The sequence below is a fragment of the Macrosteles quadrilineatus genome, unplaced genomic scaffold, assembly GCF_028750875.1.
Source record: "Macrosteles quadrilineatus isolate MER2022 unplaced genomic scaffold, UCM_ALF_1.0 Scaffold_126__1_contigs__length_306307, whole genome shotgun sequence".
NCBI lineage: Eukaryota > Metazoa > Arthropoda > Insecta > Hemiptera > Cicadellidae > Macrosteles > Macrosteles quadrilineatus.
The window spans coordinates 79,538-105,247 of NW_026542719.1; the positions used below are offsets into that span (position 1 = coordinate 79,538).

The window sequence follows — 25,710 nt, forward strand, 5'->3', positions numbered from 1 at the left end:
AATTTTATGTTTGACACAATATTTCTCCCCTTAGGCTGACATTACATGTCACATATTGCATATAATTTTAAAGTTTAAAATGTGGAGATGTTTTTTTATACTATTTGACAGTTTTAAACACGACTTGACAAACAATTTTCTTAAACGAGTTGTAGTGCCCTTTTTATCTATTTTTCAAAATTTGTTATTAAAGTTAAATTTACAAAATTTCGAATGGGTTAACCTGTACCATATTATACGGGTCCTGGTAGAAAATGTAATGACGATTCTAAAATTCCAATTGAAAATATCATTATGTAGGTTAACAGTTGGGACATATGAGATTTCATTAGGCAATGTCAAGAAATTTGGATAAATCTAAACATTACTGTTTCCGGATATAGTAGTGATATATAACTATCCAAATTGCGTATTTTTATCGCAATTTGCTTGCTTAATAATGCCTTAAAATATTTGACACTGACTACCAAACACCCTGTATATATTTTTTAACACAAACAATACTAAAGTTAGTTATTAAAATAAAATCACATTTTTAAACAAACCTGATTATTCCTGATTATAATATCACACATAACCGTATATAAGTGTATATCAATGGATTCGTAAAATTATGGTCTACATTATTTATATTTAAGTATTTGTTCTAATACCACCTACAAAAAAGATATAACTGTAAAACTCAAAAGTAAACTTTAAATTTACCTATTCTTTTGTGTAAACAAATCTGTAGATAACTAATTATTGGGTTAACGTAAAAATGAAAAGGATCAATATTGTAGCTCTGTTAACGGCAAACAAAATGACAAAAAGATGTATGCGATCCAATTATTAATTACAGAGAAAATGGCAAATTTGTAATAATCGACACTTTGAACCTTTGAGGGGGGCCTGGGGGGGAAGCTCGGGGGGGATTTTCGGGGACTCTTGTAAAAATGTTCCTCTAGTATATATCTATCAATAGGGTAAAATTCAGCTTTACCCTAATTATTTCCCTTTCTAAACCTTTATTGACTGGGCTAAATGAATCGGAAGAGGAAGACGACCCCTGCATTAAACAATTACCACAGCTACTGTCTTCTTCAGATTTCCAAGTGCGAAATGTAGAAGTACATGTTCGGAATTCAGAAAACCATGGATCACCAGTTGTATTCCCTAGCCCTACAACATTCCCTACAGTAGCTTCACAACATCCGAATTTCACTCCTCAGCTACGACCTAGAACATCCCCTGCAGAAGCTTTACCACACCCGAATGTACCTCCTCAGCTGCGAAGATCAACAAGGACCTTCAGACCACAGAGGAGGTTAATTGAAGAAGCCTAAACTTGGTGGGAAGAAGTGATATGTTTCAACATTGTTTAAATTGCAGCTCACTTTTAACTCGTTTTTGTTATTGTTTTTGTTTCTAGTTTTTGACTCATGAAGATGTTCAGTTCTATTTTATTAAACTAATTTACCTATCAATGTATGTATTTACTTCAAACATAAAAGTAAGAAACTTAGGAATTTCTTGGTTTATGAAAATATTGAGCTCTTACAATAAAACAACTAAATTGTCAAATGTAGCATTTGATTCTGACACGAATATAAAAGAGTTCCATAAAGGTGGCAAGTTTAGTACATGTTTGCCATTAGAGCTGTTAATGGGTGTATTTGAGGATTTTAATAAGGTTTTAGTAAATGTCAAACAAGAATTGGTGTTGAAAAGATCCAAAAATGATTTGAATTGTATATTAACAACCACTAGTGCAGCCAGTGGCACTGTTTATATGATTCCTAAAATTACACTTAACTCAATTCAATGGGTGATGCCACATGTGATACCATCAGATGGGGAGAGGTTACAATTACAAAAGATGTTATTGCAAAATAAAAATTTGCAAATTGCATTTAGAAGTTTAGAGCTGCACGAACTTCCATCATATCCCAATACCACAAGACATACATGGTCAGTAAAGACATCTTCAAGTTTGGAGAAGCCTAGGTATATTATATTTGGTTTCCAAACAGCTAGAGATAATAGTGCACGAAAAAGAACTGATGAATTTGATAACTGTAAATTAAAAAATCTCAAAGTATTTCTAAACTCTGAATATTATCCTTATAGGGATTTAAATCTCGACTTTGAAAATGGAGATGTCTCTAAAGCTTATGAGATGTTTATGAGTTTTAGAGAGACTTACTATAATACTATCCCAGATCCTATGATTAGTAGGGCTGAGTTTATGAAGAAATATCCACTAATTGTAATAGACTGTTCTAGACAGAACGAAACAGTGAAGGAAGGAATTGTTGATATTAAATTAGAGATTGAAACTGCAGAAAATGTGCCAGTAAATACATCTGCATATTGTTTGATAATACATGATAAAGTGTTTGAGTACAATCCTTTGTCAAATGAGATAAATAAAATGTAAATAAAAGATGAAAAACATTCAACAAGAATTGGTTGACTCTGCAAATCAAATACGAGAAAAATATAGAGCTTTAAAACGTGGCAAGTTTCTAGAGGCTGAAGAGAGGTTTCAAACATTCCAATTTTTAATAGAGCCATTACAAGAATAAAAAAAAATCGCCAAAACAGAGAGGCCTCGAATGGAGATTCTCCCAATGACTCTATCTAGAATACCAATAATACCAAGATTACAACCATTACAACCACACACCCCACGGAAATTAGATTTTGGTCTTTTAGCATCAGACTATTTAGGAAATTACCTCAGTAAAAAAGTAGTATGACAGACACTAAATATGGTATTAGACGAGAAGCAAATAAATTTTTTATTGGAAATAAGGAAGTTGATATTGTGTGCGTATATCTAGTGCGGCCTTGCCTGGAGTCACAGCCACCTCTCCCCGGAGTGTTCACATCGACGAGGAACGGGATGAAATCGATGAACGGGATGAAATCGATAAGTTATAGTATTAAGCTAAATCATTATTTATTTAAAAATCATGTTCTAATTCTTTTCTGTACGGGGGGGAGGGACTAAGGAGTTAGGGATTCTATCGTCAATTAAATATCCATTATGTAAACTGAGTTATCAGTACCTTTCGGGACCATAAGGCGCGATAGGAGTTTTTTAGCTTATTCTTATTTATTAGTTTAATTGGTAGAATGCATTACTAAATTTAGATCATCAAAATGGCTCTGATATAGATGTGGCTTGGCTCAGTTATTTAATTTTAGTTAAATAAAATATTATGACTTAGAATGATAGCACGCACAAGAAATCTCTGACTTTAATTGAGCCTCAAATCGATCCTATGAGCCCAGTACCGCTACAATTCTTCCACGTATCTTTACGTAAAGCTGGTGGGCCCCCAAAATAGATAGTTCAGTATTGTCTGAGGAATAATTTGTCCAGGCAGTATTATTCGTGTGTGTGTGTATGCTATATTATAATTTTTTAGTAAATTTCATGAGTCATGGAAATCAATGGTAAATAAATGGTCATGGATAGTCATGGAAAATAATGGCATTTTTTCTGTGGACACCTGACACCCAAACGTGTGTTTATATTAAATCGGTCGTTAACACCGATGCGCCTAACTGTGTTTGTGTATTATTAAATTTTTCACCATTAACCCTAAAGGCCACTACACACTAGGACACACGGAGGCTTATCAAACAGCGATTCGGTTGACAAGCGACTAAGTTGATGATTGGACGTTTAATTGCTGGGAACCACATACTCTGATACCTAGAAGCAGGATATCGGTCAAAAATTGGTAGGGACAAACAATGTTATTTGTTCTGGTTCGAGCTTAGTTGCCCTTAAGCATATGGAAGTATGTACCTAATTGACAACACCATGCCCACCGACGAAGAGGAAATACCCAAATAGCACACATCGTTGGCCCAATGTTGGGAAATGGTTGGCGGAAATTTTAACGCCTTGCCAACATTAGCCCAACGGAAACTTGTATTTGTTGGCCCTACAAAGGAAAGAATCGATGGGCCTTTGTTGGATTTAAGTATAAAATATTCTAAAACACATTTTAACAAATTTTTTTTTTTATAATAACATAAATGTTATGGCAGCAGAATATAAGACGATTTTGGAGAAAATTTGATCCATAATAAGTGCAGTCATATGATTTTGTGATCTTTGTGATACTAGAAACAGTAGTGGAACACCTACTTAGCACATAATAATTATAATAATGCAAGTATTTTTTTTTATTAATATTCCTTAACTCATTTGAGCAATTTTGTTGAACACTTTAAGGGAAAAGATTAATTAAGCATATAACAATCAATTATAATAACATTTCTGTTCTAATATAATAAGAATTAAATAATCTATATTCAAACACCAGTATCCTCTCCAAATCCCAGAAAAAATTTCAAATACTCGATTTATCAAAAATATTTTAAGTATTGCGACCTTTGCTACTGTTTCGCCACTTGAAAACTGTTAATAACAACAATCACAGATAGCTCAGAGGTAGAGTAAGAGGCTCATAAGTCGAAGGTAACAGGTTCGAGACCCGTCTGGCAAAAATGGTGTAGAATAAGGCAGTCAGTTTTGCCCCCTGTTTACAACTAAAAATCGTAATATTTCAGTTATTTCTTATTCGATCTTTTTGAACTTGGTATCGTTTGATAGATAATTAAAAATGCTCAATAAAAGTGTTCTTGAATTTGTTTCATAAAAACAACAATTTTTTAGTAATTTAAGTTTAACAATTTTAAATTTCTGCCATTTTCAAATTCTAGGTTTAATCAAGATGGTTTTTATACGGGTCTCTTCTACCCTAACATACATACCAAGTTTCAATGATCGGTTGAAAATATTATAACATAAAAATGTTTATGTAAAAAATACAAAGTGGGGGATATCTGGTTAACAAAGTGATTTTGGAGAAATGTTATTCCTCATTTTCTCTTTATTTTTACCCAAGGAACCACTAGGTAAAATATGTCCCAAACCTTTTTTGAACACCCTGTATAAACTTTGTGGGGCAGTAGCATGACGAATAAAATAATATTACGCTTTGGCAAGTCATATGCCTCATACCAGTAGCCTCATTGACTATATAAACACTTGAGTTAAGGTTTAAATACAGTAGTCAATGCTATTACTGAGTTTGATACTATACATATTGTTACTGATATATGCAATGGAGAAAAACGTTATCCTAAAAATACAAAATTTCCCAATTTATATCCAGCCTTTTTAAATAGCTTAAAAACGAAACAAAAAATTAAGTATATCAAAGTGTTTTTGTACGGTTATTGGTAACAGGACAAATTCAAAAATTGTAAATTTAAAATTCCCATGTTATTCTTATGGAGAATATTGTAAAATGTTGTAGTTTGCTTGTTTATGGATATATTTTGATCAAACTTGGCAAATTTATTCAAACAATTACACAACTATTTGGATCATGAACGGTGTTTTAGTTTTCTCAAGGTAGGACACGTGAATTGGAATTTTGGCGTTACAGACACAATGACAGAAAAAATCAAACAAACGTACAGATATTGACATAAGACTCGTTACGGCTTTCTTATTATATAAAACGTAGAAATGACCAAACACTTCATGACTCTACGCAATGTAGAGACAAAACAGTAAAGACTTTATAATCTTATAATTAACTATAGTGTTTCTGCCCGTGCTTCGCAACGGGGTGAGAATCTTTGGGTCTCTAAATCCACCGTAAAAAATAGTATATTTCGTACCTGGGGGCGAAAGTGAGGTTTTGCCGACTCGAGATCGGGTTTTAAGTTCGAGACAAAGTCGAAAACGTGAAACGATCGAGGGCTGCAAAACCATTTTGGCTCGTGGTACGAACGCTATTTTTCACCCAAGTATGTTTTGCAATATAACGTCCCTCTTATTTATGTGAAATATTTTGAGGAATCAGCAAAATAAAAAATTAAATAAATAGTTGTCTAGGCAGCTGTGACGAAAAAACGAGTCTACTGCAATGCCATAGATACAGCATGTGCAGTTAATATACATTAATGTTTTAAGTAAATAAGCTAACAAGTGATTTTTCGGCCCCAGGGATGTAAACCCCTGCTCAGTCCCCATATGACGATGACAGCTGGCATGGCCAGCAAAACGTAACTTTCAGACAACAATTAACGTATGTAAAATAGCCAAAAACATCATAGAGTGGTGAAATAGTATATTTCGTACCTAGGGCCGAAAATGAGGTTTTGCCGGCTTGAGATAGTTTTTAAGTTCCAGACGAAGTCGAGAACTTAAATCGATCGAGAGCTGCAAAACCATTTCGGTCCGTGGTACGACGCTATTTTTCACCACACTATACCCTATTACCACAATTCACCACTATAATAACGCACACTGATAGTCAACACAACTACAACTTTAACATCGTTTAAACATCGTTAAAACGACGTAAGCTATGGATTTTTCACCACACTATAATGTTTTTTTTTTTTTTTTTTTTATAATGTTACATACGTTAATGGTGGAAGTTGTGCTGAAAGTTACGTTTTGCTGGCCATGCCAGCTGTAATCGTAATTTGGGGACCGAGCAAGTTTTTACAGGCCGGGGCCGCAAAATCAGCTGTCCGCTTACTTACTTAAAACACGAATGCATTTTAAATACACAATCAAAATCCATACCATTGCAATATAATTGTGTTATCATCACCGTTGCCTAGCAACTATTTATTTTTATTTTTGCTGATTCCTCAAATTATTTCTTCACATAACCTTAAAGTTGTAGTTGTGTTGACTATCAGTGTGCATTATTATAGTATGCATTATTATTATAATAAAAGACGACGTGATGAGCGCGGGCAATGAGCTACAGTTGCTAGGGCACAGCCACATGAATACAGAACGGAATGAAGGAACTAGAACGGAGAACTGGCAACAGCGCACGTGAGAAGTGGGGGGGGGGGGCGAACACACCGCTCAAGCACTACAACGCATTAGTGGCATCCTGTCCACTGATATATACCGATTTGTGGCAGGGTGCCACAATTAAAACCTGGAACGTTAGATGTTAAAATGGAGTGTTCATTAAAAATATCGATGCACACATGGTTCTACCACCTTCATTCACTGGTGGCCGCAGTTTGAAAGTTGCCACAATTAGGTGTTTGCTTGTGAGTATTCGGTAAAACCCCGTATGTGTGTGTGTGTGTGTGTGTGTGTGTGCGTGTGTGTGTGTGTATGTGTGTGTCTGGGCACGATCACTCAAGAAATAATGTTCAGATTTTTATGACAAATTTGTTTTAAACTTGTAAACATACGTTTATTCGGACGAATTCACGAACCAGAATAATCGGACTATTGGAACAGAGGTTAATGTGTAGTTTTATGGAGAAAAACATGATTTTTCTTCCTTTTGACCCTGCAAATTTTATCATTTCTCTCTAATCTTTTTGTAAAGTTTAACTGTTGTAGTTTGCTTGTTTAGATAATTTTGTATGAAAACCAATTTTGATGTCATTTGGAAATAAACCTACATTTTATCGAAAAACAATCTTGTAGGGCTTAAAAATTAAACAATCTAGTAAGTGTTGTTATGCACTTGAATGTTAAGGAGAAAACTTAAAAAGAACTTTAAAATAAAAATGTTTATTTTATTTTTATGGAGAAAAATTAAACTATTGTAGATTGCATGTTTACGAATACATTTTTAGAACGTTTTAGGAAGTTAACGAACACGTTCGGAAAATTTATTTAATTTATCATATCTATACTATTATAAAAAAGAGGTGGTTGCTGTATGTGTGTATGTGTGTATGGGAAAAGTAAACACAAAAAATACTGGTCGGATCGGGCTGAAATTCGGCATGATGATAGCTCATATTCCCGATTAACATATAGGCATATTTTTATCCCAAAAATCCTTCCGGGCTCCGCCCCAGTGGCTCTAGAGTTTCCCATGTTAACCTTATGAGAAATGGAATTAATGAATCTTAACAGCTGTTTCAATTAAACAAGTTGGTTCTGTTCTATGATGTTCAATAGCATTAAAGTTACAAGGATTACCAACAGGGTGCAGAACTAGCACTATTATTTCTTTTACATTTATGACAACAGCTAATTTGCATCCAAAAGGTGAGTGAGCGTAGCGAACGAACTTCAACCTGGAGGCGAGTGAGCGTAGCGAACGACCTAACCTGAAGGCAAGTGAGCGTAGCGAACGAGCTAACCTGAAGGAAAGTGAGCGCAGCGAACGAGCTCCAACCTAAAGGTGAGTGAGCGTAGCGAACGAACTTTAACCAGGACGTGATTGAGCCATGCAAACGAGATCATCTTGAAAATTAAGAAGTTAAACGGGGCAAAGCCCGCGGGTTACAGCTAGTACTTTTATAATTTTATGGAAAACTATTTTATTCTTCCGCCTGCCAGCAAACCTAAGTACTCGTTAAATTAATGTAATTTAAATTCTAATCAAGTAAATGAAAATTCATTTAGCCAGCATTTTTCCTGGAGTGGAGGTATGTTTTTTAGTAAGTTAATAAGAAATATTATAGAATAAGGCGTTAATTATCGGCCAATGCATGAACTAACAGTTGTTTTTTAACCTCATTTAATTTTCATCAAGACCTTGGTCGAACAAAATCTGTTTAGGCCAATATGATACAATATAGGCATACTCTAAATAAACCCATCTAGTATTGATATGGATTTAAAAATGTATATTCGAAGACATAATTGTATCATATTTCCCAATAAAACTAAATACAAAAACAATTCCACCAGAAGCTAGTGGCAAGGGTTGATTTGGTCTATTCGTAGAGCTCAAGATGTCTGTCCCTGGGGTCTCGGGTTAAAATCCTTCAAGGCAACAATTACTTGTAACAACGCAATAGTGCCCCGAAGTAAGACTAGACTAAAGTAAAGTATAAACATGTCTCTAGCTAAGGAATAGTGCCGTAGGATGTCAAGATAGAACTAAAGACCATTCAGAAGACCTTAAACTAATACTCCATCCAGCTCATATATCAGCCTATTACTCTCTACGTCTTATATCAGCTTACTTTAGCCTCGTAGGGGTAGGAAGCCTCTGTGTCAATTCCCTCGTTGTCATTAATGTAATAGAAAGCGTCCCAAATATTTCCTCCCTCACATCCTTTGAAATAGTATTTACTTCTTTCATTGCTGCAGTCAAGAACGTTCTGCTCACTCAATGACACCAGCTTCTTGGTTTTCATGTAGTTCTGTCCTTCTACATTTCCAACCTGGAACAGGTTGAATATATTACGCCAGAGTCTTGAAAAGTAAGATATTTTTAAGAAGGTATTTATATTTTTATCCATGGAGGTTGGAGGTAAAAGGTTATATTATTTGGGAGGTCGTTGTCAGCATTCTTTATCAGAATAAATACGTAATTTCTCATTATTGTTTCTTACTTAAATGAGTAACATCATACACTGATACGAAATTACCTGAAATGATACTAAACACAATAATTTCATGTTCTGGTTGTTTTTCTAGCCCACTTCATGCAAATCAAAATAAGAAGGTTACAATACCTGCATACTGCCTATAGTGGTCCTTGAATATCCAACAGGATTACGCGTTTCGGTATATTGTTATACCATCATCAGATCCTATATACAAAACATTTAAGTTTTTCGACTCATGATGTCACGTCACAGTTTTAAAACACAGTTACAAAACATATAATCACGAAAAACAGACTGTTTAAAAACTATTTACAGTACGCCTACTAATTAAAAACGAGAGACAAAAGGAAATCAATGCATAAATTTCAAGTGTCGAGACTACTGTAAAGACTGTAAATAGGTTTTTTTTCGTGATTAAATGTTTTGTAACTGTGCTTAAAAACTGTGACGTGACATCATGAGTCGAAAAACTTAAATGTTTTGTATATAGGATCTGATTATGGTATAACAATATACCGAAACACGTTATCCTGTTGGATATTCAAGGACCACTATCAATTTGAACACAATTAGTTTGACAGTTTATGAAATATACTCTTACAGCTTTATCCAAAGACGATTCGGTTTAAAAATAATAAAATAAAAACTGCGTGGTTTTATTTCTGAACGGAACATTTAACTAATGTACAACCCATTCTCATGGTCGTTTCTCTTTCTACATTTTTGTAGTGACATCTGGATTAATAATTTTAATTTAATTTCTTAAGAAATGTCTTAATTATTGTTTGTTGTTTATAACCTAAACACGGGGTGATAATATTCTACCTCCTGGAAAGTTGCCCCCCTCAAGATAGTGACGTCACAATAACGTTTATTTTTTTCAATCAAAACGATTTGTATGGGCCGGAGTAGTACGCCCTTTATAAAACTTTGATATTTTTATGCACGAGTGATTTGATTAAATCCACCGACATCTAAAAACTGTATATGCCGGAATTAACCCCATCCCCCCCAATTAAAACCCACGCTTATGTGGTCAGTGTACGAGATGGAACTGTACCGCCCTGGAATTTAAATTGTACCACCCGACAGTCTAGTATTTATTCTGGGACCGAGATTGCACCACCCTGAAATTAAATGTACCCTTTCTTTTATACCAAAGAACGGGCTGGAATTGTACCCCCTGGAACTGTCCCCTCTAGTTGGTATTCATTTATGCATTTTATGGAGTAAATGATTCTACACTTAAACATTTTGTCGTCAATAGAGTTAAAATATTAACATACTAAACAAAACAAAGAAATGTCTAGATGATTTTAATAATATGCTAAATTTGTGTGAGACGAAGGCAAAACATTACTCACCGGACTCGTAACGTTGTATTATACACTATTGTTATATTTTTATCCGTTATATTGAGTAGTATAGTTGTACACTGATATAGTATATGTAGAAGTAGTACTCCTCGTCCAAAGACATTATGTGTTCAAGACCTAACAGCGTTACTCCCTCCCCCCTACCACCGTGAGCGATAGGGATTCGCTCTAAACTTTCCTCTCCCCTTCATGGGGAAGTTTTCATTGATTTTCATTCTTTGTTTTTGTTTGTTACTGTTTTTATTATTATTTTTTTAAGAGGTTGGTGACCTCTTTTAACCTTGCATTTGCCCGTCCACATAGACTACTGATCTGTGCGTGGAACGTATCCAGCAAAGCAAGGGGTGAGCTGGTACAGTATGAAGGTGAACTGTACTGATAAATATTAGTGGCAGTGACCAGGATCCGAACCCATGATATCGCTGCCTTGGGCCCATAGTCAGTGACGCTACCAACTGAGCCACCGACTCACATAATAAATTTAATAATAATTTAAAAGCCTATATGCACCACTGGTTCTTCCTATTTCTTTAGATACTTTCCTAAATAGCTCAATTGTTTCATTGTCTCTCATAAAGTTTTACCATCGCATCTCTAAGCCTTTCCTCTTCAGGCTTTATTTGTGTTTTCTCCTATTTGCCCCTTAAAGTGGACATTTCATACATACGTGACTCGCGGTCTCCATTTCCATTTGCATACTTCCTCTTCCGACACGTTAAATCTCCACAAATTCGCCTTGAAATTTTCTATGTCCAGTGACAAATAATGCGTTCAATAATGGTCAATCACCCAATATTGTTCCCGTCTCCTTCTGATGTTTGAATTACATCCAAACGTTTACCTTTATTCCTCACTCTGCTCCCGGCGCATTTGTGACTCATCTAATGTCTCCTCTCTTCTGGCAATCTTGCCATGTTGTCCTACCCGCCTCCTTGTTTTCAAATATCCTAATCCTTTCTTTGATGAGTCAATTAGAATTGCTCTGGTCAAACCCCTATTCGTATCATGCGAGACTGTGTATTGATTTTCATATTTTAAACGAAACTTTTCTGTGTTTACTCAAAGGTTTTCCTTTCAATCTTACCTTCCTAGCCTTTTTACCTTAGAATTCGCAACTGTACAGGATTGCTGGCTCAACTCCCTTTGTACAGCGTTATCAAATGCTTCCAAGTCATTCTTCTATTGGCTCTGGCCTGTTCTGTTGATTATTCGAAGCCTCCTTTCATTTTTCTCACATTTCCTACAAATGTTCTTGTAACGACCCAAAAGCGGTCAAGGGGTAAAAATCCGTTTTAAAGTTTTATTTAGAAGTTATTAATTTTCGTACTTTCCCTCAGTACTTTTCCCTCTGGTCTCTGAGTACCTTTTCTTGGTGCTTTCCCTCAGGTCTTTCCCTCAGTACATTTTCCTTCATGTCACCGAGTACCTTTTCTGGTGTTTGGTGTTTTTGTCCATATTTTGATACCAAACCTTGGCCTTCTTTAACACTTCATTACAAACGCGTTACACCGTTCCATTACAACTTGGTAACAGGTTACAGTAACCTGTTAATTTTGTAACCTGTTACCGGTCCGTTCCTCCCCCACCACACCGTGACATCCAGGTGACACATCCCAGCCCCAGCTCGGCGGGCATGTAACGAAATTCTCGCTGGGTGTTATTGCTCTACCCTGTCTACTGGCCGTATATTCGTTCTGGCTCTGCTGGGCTGTAACGACTTCCGGCAACAATGGCTACTAGGAAGCGCGCGCAGTGTGGAGTGTGCTCCAAAAATGTTAATAAAACGATAAAGGACTCTGTTGTGAGGGTTATTGTGAGGTGTGGTTTCACTCGAAGTGTTTAATGATCTCATCTAATGAATACGACATGATTTTGGCCTTAGGTGATAAAGTGAAGTGGTTTTGTGATAACTGCCATGATACACTGAAAGTTCACGTAAGTAGATTCAATGCTGACATTGTGACCAAGGATATTCTGGGTTTGATGAAAGAGTTGTTTCGAGCAACTCTCAAATAACAAAGAAAATTGACAATGTTTTGGGCTACCAAAATGTTATCTTATGATTCTTCTCATATTGACAAAGTGAGGTTAGACACAAGTTGCTCTAAACAGGAAACACATGTACTTGACGAAAGTAGTGATTTGTCGTCTGCATTGACAGTGACACAGACATCCAAATCGGATGGAAAAGATGAAAATGTCATTACTGTCCCCCACTGACATGTCTGCAAATACCGCCCGTTCCTCAACTCAGACTGCCTCTGATACTCTTCCTGAAAGACTGGGTATAGCCTCTGTCACTAATGGGACTGTGACTCCTCCTAATGGTCTGTGCTTAACGCCTGATGTTGGGATTGGGGATGAACTACTGACTGAACTCAGTAAAATTTCTGGCGGAACTCAACAACAACATGGCCGCTCTAAAGTTTCTCACCCCACTTCTTCTGTAGATGTCAGCTCTAAATTTGTAAATAGAGATCTGAGTGTTAGTTTTGCGGATAAACCTAAAGCCCTACCGAAAAATCTACAAACTACAAGTGTTACCACGGGACCTTCACAGACTCCCAAATCTAGAACCCTCCAAAAACATCATCGTCTGCACTGGAAACGAGGTAGGCCTCAAAACTGCTAAACCTGTAAATAGTTCTCCAACCGAAAGAAATTATATATTTTTGACCAGAATTTCAGTAAATGAATCTTGCGACTCAGTTTCTAAGTATCTTTCTGACAGGCAGGTAACAGTCAGTGATTGTATAGAACTCAAAACGAAATCCAATAGTTACAAATCGTTCAAGATAGGGGTAACCTCAGTTTCTGAATCTAAGTTGCTGAGCGCTGAATTTTTGGCCTGCTGGTGCACTTGTGCGAAAATTTCACATTCGAAGTAGGCATAATGTTCAATCTAGAGTTTTTTTAGGCAGAGCAAGCCTGAACAACTGGCAAACATAACTAAAGACATATTCAACACTAGGCCTAATGACACCTTACTTCTGGGTCACTGGAATGTCCAGAGTGTTAGGCCTAAGCAAGCCCTTTTGACTCTATTTGCTGAAAATGAGAAGCTAGACATCTTGTGTTTGTGTGAACATTTTTTAACTCAAAATGAAACTGACTTTTATAGGCAAAATATCTGACCTCAATGCTGCCAGTTTTTTCTGTAGGTCTGAAATTCGATGCGGTGGGTCTGCTATTTACATCCGTAGCGACATCGATTTTAATGTCTGAATGTAAATAGTTTCTGTAAAGAACTTGATTGCGAACTTGTTGCTGTTCTATTACCTGCTCAAAACACCATCTGTGTATCCGTTTATCGTTCCCCTAGCGGAAGTTTTGAAAGTTTTTGTGAACTTTTTGAACAGTGCCTTGTCTTATCTGAACAGAAAATCATCTGTTAAAATTGCTATAGCTGGAGATTTCAATGTAAACTTCGTTGGAGATGACCATAGAGCGAGGACTGTTGTGGAGCTCTTGAAATCATATGGCCTGTACATTACCTGCTTTGAGCCAACCAGAGGAAGATCCTGCCTCGACAACGTTGCTGTTAACTTCCAACCCTCCGACTGTGACACAAGGGTGGTGGAGCTGCATGGGGATGATCACGCAGCCTTGGTAACCTCTCTCAATGTGGCAAACTGCAGCCTGGTAAGCAATACTTCTTTATCCTGGCGTGTGAATTATACTTTTAGTTCTAGGCTAGTTGATGATGCTGATCTTGTGCGTTTCAGGGAGGCACTTGCCAGCACCCCTTGGGAGGAAATCTTAAATGATGCTGGAGTTAGCAATAAGTTGTATGTTTTCTTTAAAAAATTTCAGGAGATTTTTGATATGTTTTTCCCTGAAAAAATCAGACCTTACCCGACCCCAGAAGACCAAAAAGGTTAAACGTTTAGTTAGCCACAAGGAATGGTATACGGATGAGTTGGCTAGGATTAAAGCTGTGATGCTAGCTCTTAAAGATAGGTCTGCTGGCGGTGAAAATGACAGGTTCCTTTTAAGGTATAGACAGGCCAAGGCGTATTATAAGGGACAAATTGAGATGGCGAAGAAGAAGGCTACTGAGTCACAAATCGAACACGCCCCAAATCGCTGTAAGGCTGCATGGGATGTCATCAACTCGCACAGGTCTTGCACTAGACGGCCTGTTGAATTTGCAAGCCCTGATACCTTCAATGGATATTTCATTTATTCTGTAAGAGCTATCACTGAGGCCTTACCTGATGTAGATGTGGACCCCATCCAGCTTCTGGAATCTAGAGTGAATCCTCCACCTGATACTCTAACAGTTTTCCAACCTACAACTCCTCACAAACTTAGAAAGCTGGTTCTGTCTTTCAAGCCATCTAGGAGCCCTGATGTGTTTGGTATGTCTACCTACATACTTCAAAAAACTATTGATGCCATCGCCATTCCACTTGCTGCTGCTGTCAACGACTGCCTTAGTTGTGGCGTCTTCCCGGACTTTCTGAAGACCTCGAAAACTGTCCCTATTTACAAGAAGGGTGACCACCAGAGGCTTAATAGCTATCGGCCCATCTCCATAACTCCTGTCTTCGGAAAGGTGGTAGAAGCCACCATAAAACCCCAGCTTGAAGCATTTTTTGAGGGACTTGACCTCTTCTCGAATATGCAGTTTGGCTTCCGTAAGGGCAGGTCAACCGTTGATGCTGTTGCAAAAGTTGCTGCAAGCGTGGAAAATGCATTTGAAAACCACCAAGCTCTCTCTCTGACTCTCTGTGATATCAGTAGAGCATTTGATTGTGTCTCCCACTCCATCTTGAAAAGGAAACTCCACTTCTATGGGATCAGGGATGCCGCTCTTGCCATCCTGAGTACTTAGCTCGAACGGCGCTCGCAGGTCGTTGCAGTTGGTGGAGCTGTCTCCAGCACTTTGCCAGTTGATTTTGGTGTCCCCCAGGGTTCAGTGCTTGGGCCTACCCTTTTTCTCATCATGATCAACGATCTCGACAACCTTGGCACTACCCTCATGTTTGCAGACGACACTTCTCTCCTGTCAGCTGGTACGAACATCGATCAAGCTTTGGCCATCTCCAGACAGCGTCTTGAAGATACAACTGTCTGGTTTCTGGCAAACCGCTTCCAACTAAACGAGGATAAGACGCAGCACATCATCTGCAGCATCTCCAGAGATCAGCCTGGTGTTCAAGATCCAGTTAAATTGCTTGGATTTGTTCTTGATGGGAAGTTCAGCTGGATACATCACATTGACCAGACCACCAACAGACTCTCACGGATCTGTTTCCTCCTCTTCAAGCTGAAATTTTGTGTAACGGAGGCATATTTGGTGATGGTGTACCATGCTCTCTTTCACTGCCATGTCAGCTATGGTCTTCTTCTCTGGGGACACTCGCCAAAGGTTGTTGAAGTGCTTAGGCTCCAGAAGCGTGCATTGAGGATCATTACTGGGAGTGAGTATCGTGCTCATTGCAAACCCCTCTTTGCACGACTTGGTGTGCTTACTGTAGTTGGCCACTACATACTTCTCTGTCTGGTGCACGTTAGGGCTAATATAACAACCTTCACCACTCGTGTTGACGTCCACCAGTATAACACCAGGCAGCGCCATCAGCTTGATGTACCAAGGGTGCGACTATCTAGGACCCAGGCTAGTTATAGTGTGTCAGCCATAAGTCTGTTCAATAAGCTGCCACGACATATCCAGTTGTTGGACTTGAGAACATTTGAGGCAGTGTTAACCACTTTCATCAAGAGCCGGGCCTATTACGATATCTCAGAGTATTTAGGGGATGATTTAAGAAGCCTGTAGCCTGCCGGAAGTATGTAAATAGTTGTAAATATTGTTTTTTGTATTAGTAATCGTGTTAAAGTGACGCTGTCAATCCCACATTGTGGGTAAAAGACGAAGAAGGAGGTATTAAGGTATTAACGTTATTATTCCAGCTTGGCGTTACTCTCTGCGGGTGGTTTATTCGTTCCAGTTTGGCCGTAATGTAACGAAATTCTCGCTGGGTGTTATTGCTCTACCATGTTACTGGCCATGTTCGTTCGTTTCGGCCCGGATATACTGTAACTTAATTCTAGCATGGGTGTTACCTAGCTGGACGTTTCATTCCAGTTTTTCCATAATTATTGTTGGTGTTAATGTTGCCACACTATGTACAGTTCTCGCGTGTACGTTAAATTCCGGCCGGAATGGAACGTTTTCTCACATTTTATTATTTTAAAGACTTTTTGTTGCTTTCAGGACTTTGATCCTGACGGAACCGGTACAGGAGATCAATTCATAAGCCAATGAGCGCAGCGTTACAAAAATAACAGGGTATTCTGAGTAACGTGTTATCTTGATAACAGGTTACAATTTATTAACAGTGTTATTTACCCTGTTACGTTAAATAACGCCCATCACACATACTCTCGACTCTTACTTGCCACGAAAGTTATTTAAACCACCCGAGCAATATCCGTAGGGCTTACTCCATTACCCCGAACGTCTAGGCCTAGCATCTCGGGGAAAAGCCCTGAATTCTACAGAACAACAGAGAAAAGGGAAACTAACTACCAAAAATTCTCCACGACTCCGAGACTAGGTTCCAAACCTAGTGCAACATGTGTCTAACCTAATTTTCAGAAAAATGTGCAAAACTCACCCAAAAGGCGCGCAGGGCGTACTTAAATTACTCCATGTTCGACATTAATTCCACTTTGAAGGAAATAAAAGGCAAAATACATATAAAACATGCCACAAAATTAAGATGTAGAATAATGAAAAAATATGCCGACCGAAGTGGGGAACAGCCACAGAACCTATGACACTTTTCGGTGGGAGCAAGAAGAACAAGGCACAGCCTTGTTGAGGGTCGTGGGAAGTAACAAATCAAAACACTAAACTAGCCTACTATACAAAAAACACTTGGACCATTGAATATGAGTCGTGACATTCGCCGGTGGAATTAGTCACGGCTCAATATATGTTCGATATGAGAGTTAATAGAGATTAGAAAAAAACAGTGTAACATACCTTTAATTAGAAAATCCAACACTGGAAAGTAGCAGGGGGAATGGGGATTGGGTGAGCTCACCACGCTGAGGGACACACAAGAAGTTCTTGAGGTTCTGATGCACTGCACACACTCGAAAGGGAGAATTTAGTGTTATTATTCACTGATAAGAGATAGAGGTTTTAATGTGGGGACACTTCCACCACGAGGTGGTCAAAAGACCGAGAGATTGCCAGACAAACGGCGCGGCGCGGCACATACGTCCGATCGAGGAAGGTTTTAGACGCTAACTGAATAAAATCATGGTGGGGAAATTTGAGTTTTCCATGAGAGGGAAAGAGACAGAGATAGATCACGCCATATGACGTAGGCATCGTATGATTTTAAGGAGAATATGGTGGAGGGGAATTGCCGTGGTGTGTGTGTGGGAGTAGAGTGGAATACATTTTACAGACTTTAAATAAGTAACTTATATAAAAATAAATGTTAAAACCCTATGCACACTGTTAATTAAATGTTAATAAAATTAATGATTAATGATTAAATTACTAGTTACCATATTTATAAAACCGTACTGAACAATATAAATGATGGTCTTGATATCCTTCATTACTGTGGGAAAGGAAATTTATTAAACACTCTGGAAGAAATCGAAATATATAAAGACATAAAAACCAAGGACAGCACACAAATTTTGAATGAAAAACTCAACTATGAATCTCATTATATTTTCAATACTCTCCTCCGTCACTACAATAGACCAATATCAGCTGTTGATAACGCAGACGACAGCCCGGAGTCAAGTCACATCACAACATAACGTTCAGTCTGCTTCCTGCCATGTCCACGGCAGTGCGTGTAATTGATAGGCCTATCATTTTCGGTTTTGTGTTTTGTAAAATGTGTGTTTTATTTATTTATTCTGACGACACATCAAGTGGATCATTTTGTTTGCCTGACGATGGCGGAGATCAGTAAATAACCGCCGAAATATATGTAGCAACATCGACACTACATGATAAGGATTGTCTGACGAGGTATGTTTTAACCATTATATGTCATATTACGCAATCCTGGGGCTATGAAAATGAATTTTAATATTTCAGCCTGTCCGGCCCAATTAGCCTTACAATACAAAAGGATCAAATTGAAGCTATGCAACACAACGCAAAACATAAAATTCAACCAAGATTGTCTTGCTCATGGTATTATACCTAACTATGTCCAGATTAAAGTAAAGAACAAATCTATTTCGGCATTAAAAGCAAAACGTTCTGCAGAATAACTGTGGATTAAGAATGAGATAAAACATATGTACAGTATGAAAACCATGTTAAACAAATTGCTACTGAATAATTATTTAGAACTTGCTAACAACGTTCACCCTGCCCTAGTACAGCCACTAATCAATACAGTCGACTTGTCAATAGCTAGAATCATTAGGCATAAAAAATCCAACCAAAAGGAAAAGCTAACTAACCTTATCAACAACCAAAAAACCAAAGAAGATGCTATCCTTTTTAATTTTGAATTCTATCCCAGAACTATAAACAAAACAACGATATCGTTTACCAACGATGAAATTCAGTTGCTTCATAAGGGTCTTAAACACAATCTACCTAACCGAAACAGGAACTCATTGTTTAATGTCCTATTAAACGCTGAGTGTGCTATAAAAATGATTCCTAAAGAGGAGGATAGGAATGTCGTTAGATTTAACATGTGTGAAAAATTAAACAAAAATCAAGCACCAAAACTAAATATGTCCCAAAAGAAAGATTTCTTTGCTTTAAGGAGTCTGAATGATAAACTTAAGGCCAATAATGCAATTCTGTGTAAGGCTGATAAAGTAAATACAACAATAGTAATGTATGAGGCTCAATATATAGATAAGGTTGAAGAGTTCATTAATAATAACAATATTTCCTCATTAAATAAAGATCCTACTAATGCTTATCAGAGGCGCATCAAGTAGCTAATGAACCAAAGTAAAGTGTTGTTTACTGATAAAGACATTTCGCAATTAAGAGCAATAAATCCTGCCGCTCCAAAACTTAGTGGATTACCTAAGATCCACAAAGATAATGTCCCTATCAGGCCTCAGGTCAATTATACTACCGCCCCAACATATAAACTTGCTTAACGCTTAGAGAGGATTCTCAGGGAACAAACAGTCCTAAAAAACGACTACAGCCTAAAAAATATTTTATTGGTGACTTTATTGAAAAAACTAAAAATCTAAGTATACAACACCGCCATACTTTTGCATCATTTGATATTACAAACCTATACACCAATATTCCAGTAGACAAAAATGTTGAGCTAGTATCAAATAACTTACAGGAAAACTCAAGCCACCTACCTGAAGCCATAGAGGAAATAATCTGTCTCCTAAAGGAAGTATTATGCCAAAACTATTTTTCGTTTAATGGAAAGTATTATAAACAACTCGACGGTCTTGCCATGGGCTCCCCTCTCTCAGGGATCCTGTCAGAAATTTATTTAAACAGTATATAAAATGAACTCATCTTTTCAGACAAAAACAAACATGTAAATAGAATACTGAATTACTTTAGATATGTAGATGACACTTTTATTTTGTAATATTTGATGGCAGCAACCGGCAACTTGATTTACTCCGCCAATATTTAAATTCCATGTCACCGAATCTTAATTTTACTGTGGAAAAGGAAGTAGACAACAAAATAACTTTTCTGGACCTCACTGTTGACAAACATAACAATAAATTTGTATATAGTATTTACCGTAAACCCACAACATCAGACCAGACCATTCATAGCACATCTTATCACCCATATTCTCCAAAACTGGCCGCATACAACTCGATGATCTACAGACTTCTAAATGTCCCACTAAGTCCAGAAAATTACACAAAATAACTGAATATAATCAATGCGTGACAGCTTCAAAAAAGTTATAGCAAAAATAATTTTGGCCTATTGCATATAGAGAGGCTATATTATAAGTAGATAATGGTGTACCAATCCTCGGCCAAAAAAGTACGAATTCAAAAATTTAGTAAAATTTCCTGTTTTAGAACACAACTTTGCTTGATTTGTAACCTTTTTAGTATAATTTTCTAGAATTCGGGGTTTTTACTACAAATCATGAAATGTTAAAGAGATTTTTTAACAATATTACCAAATTCTAACATAAATTTAAATAAAACACATGGTTAATTTTCTTAAAAAAACTACTTATTTTTAACAGATTCAATTACAAATCTTCTTATTTCTAACATAAATGTATTCCCTAAAACATCTACAAAAGTGATCTACCTAGGTTAATTACTAGAAAAATGTTATTGTTAAATTAACTAAGTAAATCAATGAAAAAATACTTTTGTGTTGTCATATGGTAATGCTGATAGTGGCGGAGTGCATGACTATAAGAAATGACTAGACAAGAACATTACACAGCATTCCCTCTTACTAGCAACATATAATCTATAATCAGTGCAAAATTATTTAAAACAGTTTTTTATCCAAATAGTTCTTCAACATAATTTTACAAGACATTCTTAGATCATCTAAAGATATTTATTAGCCTTCAAGACATTACTACATACGTAATTCAAGAACTTAATCGACAGACTCTCTAGCAGTTCTACTATCTCAAGTTTTTATTCTAAATTGCATTAACATATCTAAATAGACTCTCTACGCAATTAAGCTATTTAAAATGTTTAACTTATCTACAAGACTGTCTATGCAGTTCAACAATTCCTAATTTTTTATTCTATGTTTTTTATTAGACCTTGAATATTTGTTCTTGAACTTTCTTAAGAGATTTTATAGCTACTTTTTACATGGCTGAACTATTTCAAGTGTCCTGTAACCCATTTTATGATTGCATCATCCGTCAAGACTTTCGCTTATTAACAAGAACATCGTAAACATTCCACCAGATAATATTGGTTTATTTACTAATAGAAACAATTATATCTATAAAGGTCGATTCTCACACATCAGTTACGGAACGTCATGGCCCAGTCACTTCAGGCACGTCACAGTTAACAAAAATATTCTCTAATGGATTTTCTATTGCGCTATCTACACTTATCCGTTGCAGTCCCGTCAGTCGCTCTACCGGCGTCCGTCAGTTAATTTCACATTTATTTCCACCGATACCTTTTAGTCTAGTAAAATAAGACATTTTGGTATGCAAAAGGTCGGGTAGTTCTTAATTTTTGGATATGTTGTTAGTATTGGGCCCATAACATAAAATCCAAGTTAACCACCTCGAGATACTGCCGCTCGCCGCGGGGCGCGCCACTTGTTATAGAAATATCAAAAATATGGCAATTCCTATTGTTTTTCACTCAATCTCGTGAACCGTTGATTTTACCGAACATTTTATATTATTACGTTAAAGTAGAATAAATTTGTGACAGTTTAAGCCCAACAGCAAGTATGTAGCGTAAATAATGGTCAAAATACAGACCATCAAAATAAACAGATTTTCCAAATACGTATAAAAATTGTGGTTTTTTCAATATTTCCACAATATAGTTGTTTGAAGCAAACACCGTATTGATTTAGAGGGTATGCCAGTTTATTTGCTATTAATAGAAAATAAATGAATGTATGAATAAAAATACCCCCACCTCAGCAAACCTGCAGACTAAGCGAATTTCCATTTGCTTGATTTGATTTTCACAAACCTATTTAAATAACATTGGGTTTAAATGATACCTAGGTTTGCTGCTACAGGGAGGGTAATATAGTATATAAAATAATAATAGTATGATAAGAAACAATTAATAAATTTACCCAATTTTATAAAAATGTGTCTATAAATAAAGAAAAAACAATAATTAAAAATCTTCGCTTTTGGAATAACTTGAGGTTTTTTAATTATTTAAATTTTTTTAATTTTCTCCGTAACCAATAACTGTAAAAAACATTTTAATGTACTTAATTATTTGTTTTTAAGCTCTACAAAATTCTTTAATGATACAATTGTAAAATTGTATGTTTTTAGGGTTAAAAATTAAAAAAAATATTCTTACCGGCAAAATACCTATAAGGCCTTATCACCGGTTTCTATGGCCTTATCATGCCGATCATGCTTCGCGATCTCGTTTTAATAAATAAATGTACGTTTACATGATTCAATGATTTATTAGGCCATCAAGCAAAAGCAATAAAGTAAGTGATAAATAGTCCATCTAATGATTCACAAATTGTCATGTAATTATTACTTTATTATTTATTTTATTTAACATGACAAAAGATATTGTCAAAATTAATAATTTATTATTAGTAAGCAAGAAAGAATAGTTAATTTAATTTCTTATAATACCAAGTTGGTATGAGCAGGATAATTTCATTTTTTAAGTTGTCAGTCCTGTAAATGCAAGCAGTCCAAAAATCATACAGTACAGTGCAATCTCTCTCTCACTTTAACTTTAACTGTGCTACTATAACCATGTTGATGCCAGTAAGCATCAGATCAGTTCACAGTGCAAAATTTATATCAAGTGCAGTGCAAGAAACGTATAAAATATAATAGCAAGATATAGTTAACTAAATTGCCAGTATGCAATATGAAGAGAACCACAAAAAGGGGCCCCTGGACAATAAATTTTTAAATGGAAAATACATGAAGAGGAGTAGGCCTAGTGAATACCAATGCAACATCAAGGTAACAAACATCAGTTAATATTTATACAGTCCACTTATAACTCTTTCTTTTTGTATATGGTTATTACAGCCAAAATATAACATTTTGGTGCTTTCGAAACCAGATTTTCAGTGTTCAGTCCATGGAATAGTAATTTAAAACATGTGCTTTTCTCCTTTCAATCTAAAACATGAAAGTTTTCATGTTGATTTTCATGTCAAGTTTTGCAAGTGACTTGTGTTCAAGATTTAAGTTGTGATTTAAAACTGAGTTCCAGTGTGAATAAATAGTGACTAACTTTTAATTATATTCATTTCATTTCACTAGCCTACATTAATATGCATTTATTTGAGCCATTGTGTCTCAACTTTATTCAAATTTATGAGTCAACTCATTAAACGACTGCTTGCATATTTTTAAGACATTGACTACAATATAGCCTATTTTATATACCTCTTGTGAGAAAATACAAGTAATACCTATTTAAAGCCTTAGTAACAACAAACATAAGTTATAAAGCTGTTGGAATATAAACTCAAGTTGCCTAGCCTAACTACAACTGAGAAAAAAAATAACGGAAGTATTGTATAATCTGAGTTAATCAATTTGATTGAATCTATACCCTATAGCCTATTAAGTTAAGAGGTTTTTATATTTTATTTTGTGATTTATATTCAGCTGAATTGATTATTTTGTAAACCAATTTTATAGTTAGGCTAAGTAAGCCTACACAGTTATGCTGACAGGTTCACAGTTGTAGATGTTCTCTTCTTTATAGGCCTAGCCTATTCACAACTCAATTGATTCTTTTGAAGAGTTTTATTTATGTTTTACTGGCTCCATAGTTAGTTACTGTAAGCCTATTATGTTTTACTAATTGTTAGGCTAACTTAATATTTTTTGCTAAATTTTAGACTACATTAAGTCTGTGAAATAGGCTTATTGAATTAATAAGTAGGTAGGCCTAAACTTGTGCACTTCATGAACTAACTTGCTCATCATGCCTCCATTGCGGTATACTACATTTCGCAAGCAAGCGGAACTCACCAAGGCTCGTCTATCTCAGCTCGACACTCAAGTCACTGCGCTTCATACAATAGGCCCTGATAATCTTTCAGATGTTCAGATTGAAAAAATTAAGGTTATTAAAGCAACTGCTAAAAAAAATACTGAATTTGAGGCAATGCTCAACAAACTATTCAATTCGGATCCACTATCTGCAGACATTGATGATAATGAGGTCCTTAAACTTCAAGAAAATATCAATGATTTGTATTTGAAAATTCATAGCGTTTGCGCTGCACTCACTCCGGTTATTGAGCCCAAACTCGATCAGTCTCATTCGAGTAGCATAGGTCCAACCTCACATGACTCTGGAGGTTGTGGTGTTCGGTTACCGAGACTTACTCTCGGAACCTTTTCAGGTCAACCCGAAAAATGGATTGCTTTCCATAACATTTTTGAAAACTCAGTGCACAAAAATAGTAGCATTACAGAGGTTGAAAAAATCACTTATATTTTGTCCTGTCTTAGCGGTGAGCCTTTAAACTTAGTCAAAAGTCTACCTATCACGACTGCCAACTACCATATTGCTTGGCAGCAACTCATGCAACGTTATAACAATTCTAGATTACTCATCACAATTCATGTTAACAACATCTTGGATATGCCGCCAATGCATGGCTGTTCTGTTAAACAACTTAGATCATTTGCTTCAACATTTCAAGAAAATGTTAATGCGCTTCGTGCTCTGAATCATGACATATGTACTTTCCGTTTTTGACTTTGCATCTTTTGCGTAAATTCGACCATGATTTTAGAAAAAGGTTCGAGCATAGCCAAAATGAACCGCAACAGGTTCCTTCAATCAAGGAATTTCTGGATTTCATCGAAAAGGAAAGTACTCAGCTGGAAGCAGCAAACTTGACCCAAACCTCAGTCAAAAGTGTTTCTGCATATCCCAAGCCTAATTCTAGGCTAAAACCGCCAACTTCCTATCAGTCAACTTCTTCACAGGCTAAAACTGTTCTATTCTCTGCAAACGTTCAGACTTGTAATCATTGCCGTAAAAAGGGCCACTTGATATTTAAATGAGATGACTTCCTAGGCCTTACCCCTGAAAAACGATTGACTGCTGCTAGAAATAGCTCATTATGTAATAACTGTTTAAGTAGTGACCATAACATAAGAAACTGTGCTTCAACACGTAATTGTAGAATTTGCAAGCGACGTCACAACACTTTGTTGCATTTAGGCTCACAAAACAATTCAAAACAGAACTGTGATAAGCAGGTTTCTGCAGGCAAAACACATAATCCTTCTCAACATGTTAGTGAAGGTATTGCGGACCATGGGCC

General features: G+C 36.3%; 1 protein-coding gene across 1 annotated transcript in view; it reads right to left on the reverse strand.

Annotated features, from left to right (window-relative positions):
• Positions 1-25,710, reverse strand: part of LOC128982127 (procathepsin L-like) — a 163,339-nt gene that overhangs the window by 51,685 nt on the left and 85,944 nt on the right. Inside the window, exon 5 of the mRNA XM_054401177.1 lies at positions 8,986-9,186. Coding sequence (XP_054257152.1) covers positions 8,986-9,186 — 201 coding nt within the window. The remainder of the gene's footprint in view (positions 1-8,985; positions 9,187-25,710) is intronic.